Source organism: Anthonomus grandis, unplaced genomic scaffold (assembly GCF_022605725.1).
Source record: "Anthonomus grandis grandis unplaced genomic scaffold, icAntGran1.3 ctg00000580.1, whole genome shotgun sequence".
Lineage (NCBI taxonomy): Eukaryota > Metazoa > Arthropoda > Insecta > Coleoptera > Curculionidae > Anthonomus > Anthonomus grandis.
In genome coordinates this window covers 41,106-44,891 of record NW_026088545.1, presented here as the reverse complement: position 1 = coordinate 44,891, position 3,786 = coordinate 41,106, and the positions used below count along the sequence as shown (strand labels likewise).

Sequence of the window (3,786 nt, the reverse complement as noted above, 5' to 3'; positions counted from 1 at the left end):
TGAAGGCTCCTTAGTTCTGCTCGGATCCTGTTATAAACCCGGTGTTTTCGTAATCTAGGTGATCAGAATAATCCGCTGTTATAGTTAGTTGGAATTCGAATAAAAAAAAATTATGAAAAAATTTGAAAGAGGGGGGGTATATAATTTCTTACTGATAAACAGTGTGGGGCGGGTGGGGGATATGGGTTGACTCACTCGTTCACATGTGAGCATATCTTTTATTCTCCAGCTCTCTCTGCAACGACCAGGACTAACTTCTCTTTCTAAAAATGACCGAAACAGTGGTGGGGGACGTATGTGCAGACATGTAGCACACTTTGTCATGGATTGCCTCCTTTATGGGCCCAGTATTCGGTCGGACCTGATACCTCAGTGGACGGTAGTGGTCGCTTTCTTTACCTACTTGATCAAGGACAATGTAGAGAGCAAACAGGTGGTTTTAATAGAAAACCTATTGGAGATGATTTTGGATGTCCAGCTGGACCAGAGCTGCTGGGTGCGGAAGGTCGGGGTATGCCCCGGAGAATTTGAATAAGGAGCTCGTGGTGCGGTACTGCAATCAGATACTGGGCATTTTAATGGACTGTTTGGATTATCACAATTTGGGGTAAGTTTCTTAACTTAAAAATTTTGAAAATTAAAAAAAAATATCAAACCACAAACAAAATATATAATGTAGCGAAACGACCTCTAAATTTGCTATAGTTCGTTCTATTAGAATATCGGGCGTCTTAAATTTTTTATTTATTTGTGGAAATGTGTGACATTCTTTAAACCCTACATTTCTGCTCGGAGTATTCGTATGATTATTACTTCGTTTATCACCATTTATAAAGAAGTATGGCGCTTTTGACTCCGTGGTTCCGTTAAAAGGTTTTAATCCGGGTCAGTGCTTTTATTATTAATAGGTAAGGTTACAACTGTCCTGTTTCTTGGCTAGCAATTTATGTTATCTATTTTGTTATTAAAAGGTGTTAAAACTAAGCCCATAACTGAGGTGAATTAACTGAGATTTCCCGACATAAGTGGTTTCTTTGACATACGAACCCTCGGGACTAAAAATCCCATTACAATAAAAGTCCAAAAAAAACATTTATTGTTATAAGGTGCCCAAATGATGGGCAGAATGGCAGGTTTGGCAAATCAATAACTTCTTCCGCGTATTTGACACCGTTGAAAAAGAAGAAGAAGAAGAGAAGTAGCAGTAACGAGTGTGAGAGGGAAACGAGGTAGGAAAATGGACAGACAACCCTCTGGTTTCCTCCACTCCTGTGGGCGTCTCATTGTCTATCCCTTTCCCTCCCTCATTTTTTCTCGCACTTTGGCTACATTCTACTTCTCTTCTCCTTCTTCCTCTTTTTTAAATGCCTGGACAAAATTATTGATTTTTTACAAGCAGTTGAACCCAAAGTTTCTTCTGCTTCTTCTTTTTCTTCTTCTTCTTCTCTCTCTTTTTCTTTAAAAACCTCAAATACCTGGATTCCGTTTACATATACTTACTTTGAATAAATCTCTACCATGAGAATTACAAATAAAACATCTAATTTTGGCAGTGACAATTTATTAATTGATTGATTTTATTGACCGGCAAGCTTTCCTGTGATTATCACAGACTTTGTTTCTGGTGATCAAATCTCGATATGGATTTTAATGAGTTTTTAGTCCACATTATCAATATTGTCCATTTTCTAAGTCAATTCAGTAAAAATTCCAGGATTTATTTCTTAATAAATAAATAGGACCCGAAGAAATAACTCGACAACGAGCTACTCAACTGTAGGTTCCTTGAAAGGTTCTACTCTTAATATAATCATTTACAAAATGATCGACCTATTCTTCCTTATCTAGGAACGAAAGCGAGCTGATCCTGGAGTCCCTGCAATCCTTCTCGAAACTCCTGAACAGTTTGCCAGGGTACAAATTCAGTTCCTTTCAAGTTACCGGAGCAGTGAGGATCAAGTTGCTATTCAGTCAAGAGGATCCACGTCTAAGGAGATCCTCGATCCAGTTATTAGGAGATCTGGCAACATCCTTTGGCCAGGAGACCAATTTGGAGGCATTCAAGGATCGAGTGAGATCCAAGGGAACCTCATCACTTTACTCTTGCATCTATGCGCCTCCAGACGTGTATATTGTCAAGGTATGACTTTTTTGGATCATTTTACTCACTTAACTCATGCATGGACCCCATTTAGGCCTGTAAAAGTACAATGCAGAAGGTTGGCCCTTATCTGGATTTTCCGAGGTATACCGCATGATCCAGGAGTGTTTGGGCGATGACACCGACTTGATGTTCACGGATTTTATTGGGGAGTTAAATTAAACGCATGGTAAGTAAATGGCAGCACCTTAAATGTAATATTCATGCAGTTCGTCTGTGATATATTTTGAATTTAATTAGGGATTTATGGAATCAAAGATATCAAGGTTATTTGGGGGTCAAATCGAGGACGAGTTGGTTTAAAGGTGGCGTCTAAGGGCCAATCCCGCCCTTGTCATCGGTTTGTTCTACGCCGAACTACTACCCGAGAATAAACCGAAAGTTTCACTGGAAACTGTCTGTGATAAACTGAACAGACTGATGCAAGACGAGTCAGAAGAAGTTAGGATTAAGGCAAGTCAAGCTATATCGTGTTTGTTTTTATAATTATTGTAGAACGGAATGTGCTAGGGGGATAGTACGATTAAGTCTTTTAAATCAGTTTTTAGTAAGAAAATTTAAAAAAAGTCAACAGGGGTCAAAACTGACTTGTGGGTGGACTTTGTAGCTTATAAGTTTATCTCTGTCGCACTCATTGTAAAAAAAAAACTTGAAACGTGGAAAAACTGAAATTTCACAAAGTTTATTAGTTTTAAAATTTTGCATAACTTTTTTGTTATTAAGATAGAGCTTCATTTAAAAACTGTCAAGTACTCCATGCAAAGGGGCACCTTGCACATAATTATTAAAATTGAAAAAAATATAGTTTTTGAGAAAAATCGAAATTTATGTTTTTTACGATTAACATGTACTTTTTTAGATCGAAAATTTTGCATAACTTTTTTGTTATTAAAGATAGAGCTTTCATTAAAAACTGCCAAGTACTCCTCGCAAAGGGGCACCTTGCACATAATTATCAAAATTGAAAAAATTATAGTTTTTGAGAAAAATCGAAATTTAGGTTTTTACGATTAACATGTACTTTTTTAGATCGAAAATTTTGCATAACTTTTTTGTTATTAAAGATAGAGCTTTCATTTAAAAACTGCCAGGTACTCCTCGCAAAGGGGCACCTTGCACATAATTATCAAAATTAAAAAAATTATAGTTTTTGACAAAAATCGAAATTTTGGTTTTTTACAATTAACATGTACTTTTTTAGATAGAAAATTTTGCATTACTTTTTTGTTATTAAAGATAGAGCTTTCATTTAAAAACAGTCAAGTACTCCTAGCGAAGGGGCACCTTGCACATAATTATTAAAATTGAAAAAATTATAGTTTTTGAGAAAAATCGAAATTTTGGTTTTTTACAATTAACATGTACTTTTTTGGATCGAAAATTTTGCATAACTTTTTTGTTATTAAAGATAGAGCTTTCATTAAAAACTGACAAGTACTCCTCGCAAAGGGGCACCTTGCACATAATTATCAAAATTAAAAAAATTATAGTTTTTGAGAAAAATCGAAATATCGGTTTTTTACAATTAACATGTACTTTTTTAGATCGAAAATTTTGCATAACTTTTTTGTTATTAAAGATAGAGCTTTCATTTAAAAACTGTTAAGTACTCCTAGCGAAGGGGC

General features: G+C 35.6%; 1 protein-coding gene across 1 annotated transcript; it reads left to right on the top strand.

Moving 5' to 3' along the window:
* Positions 1-337: 337 nt before the first annotated feature.
* LOC126749730 (uncharacterized) lies at positions 338-2,671 on the top strand. The gene is made up of 5 exons (XM_050459416.1): positions 338-607; positions 1,849-2,140; positions 2,196-2,245; positions 2,467-2,614; positions 2,657-2,671. The coding sequence occupies exons 1-5, from the start codon at positions 471-473 to the stop codon at positions 2,669-2,671; spliced, it is 642 nt and encodes a 213-aa protein (XP_050315373.1). The 5' UTR covers positions 338-470.
* The last annotated feature ends 1,115 nt before the right edge of the window (positions 2,672-3,786 follow it).

What these genes read in the sequence shown, in the direction of transcription:
- LOC126749730 (XM_050459416.1), top strand. Translation starts at nt 471, where the DNA reads ATGTCCAGCTGGACCAGAGCTGCTGGGTGCGGAAGGTCGGGGTATGCC. An exon ending in CAGACGTGTATATTGTCAAG is followed by an intron (nt 2,141 to 2,195) that starts GTATGACTTTTT and finishes GACCCCATTTAG; the next exon opens with GCCTGTAAAAGTACAATGCA. An exon ending in CCTTATCTGGATTTTCCGAG is followed by an intron (nt 2,246 to 2,466) that starts GTATACCGCATG and finishes GTTGGTTTAAAG; the next exon opens with GTGGCGTCTAAGGGCCAATC.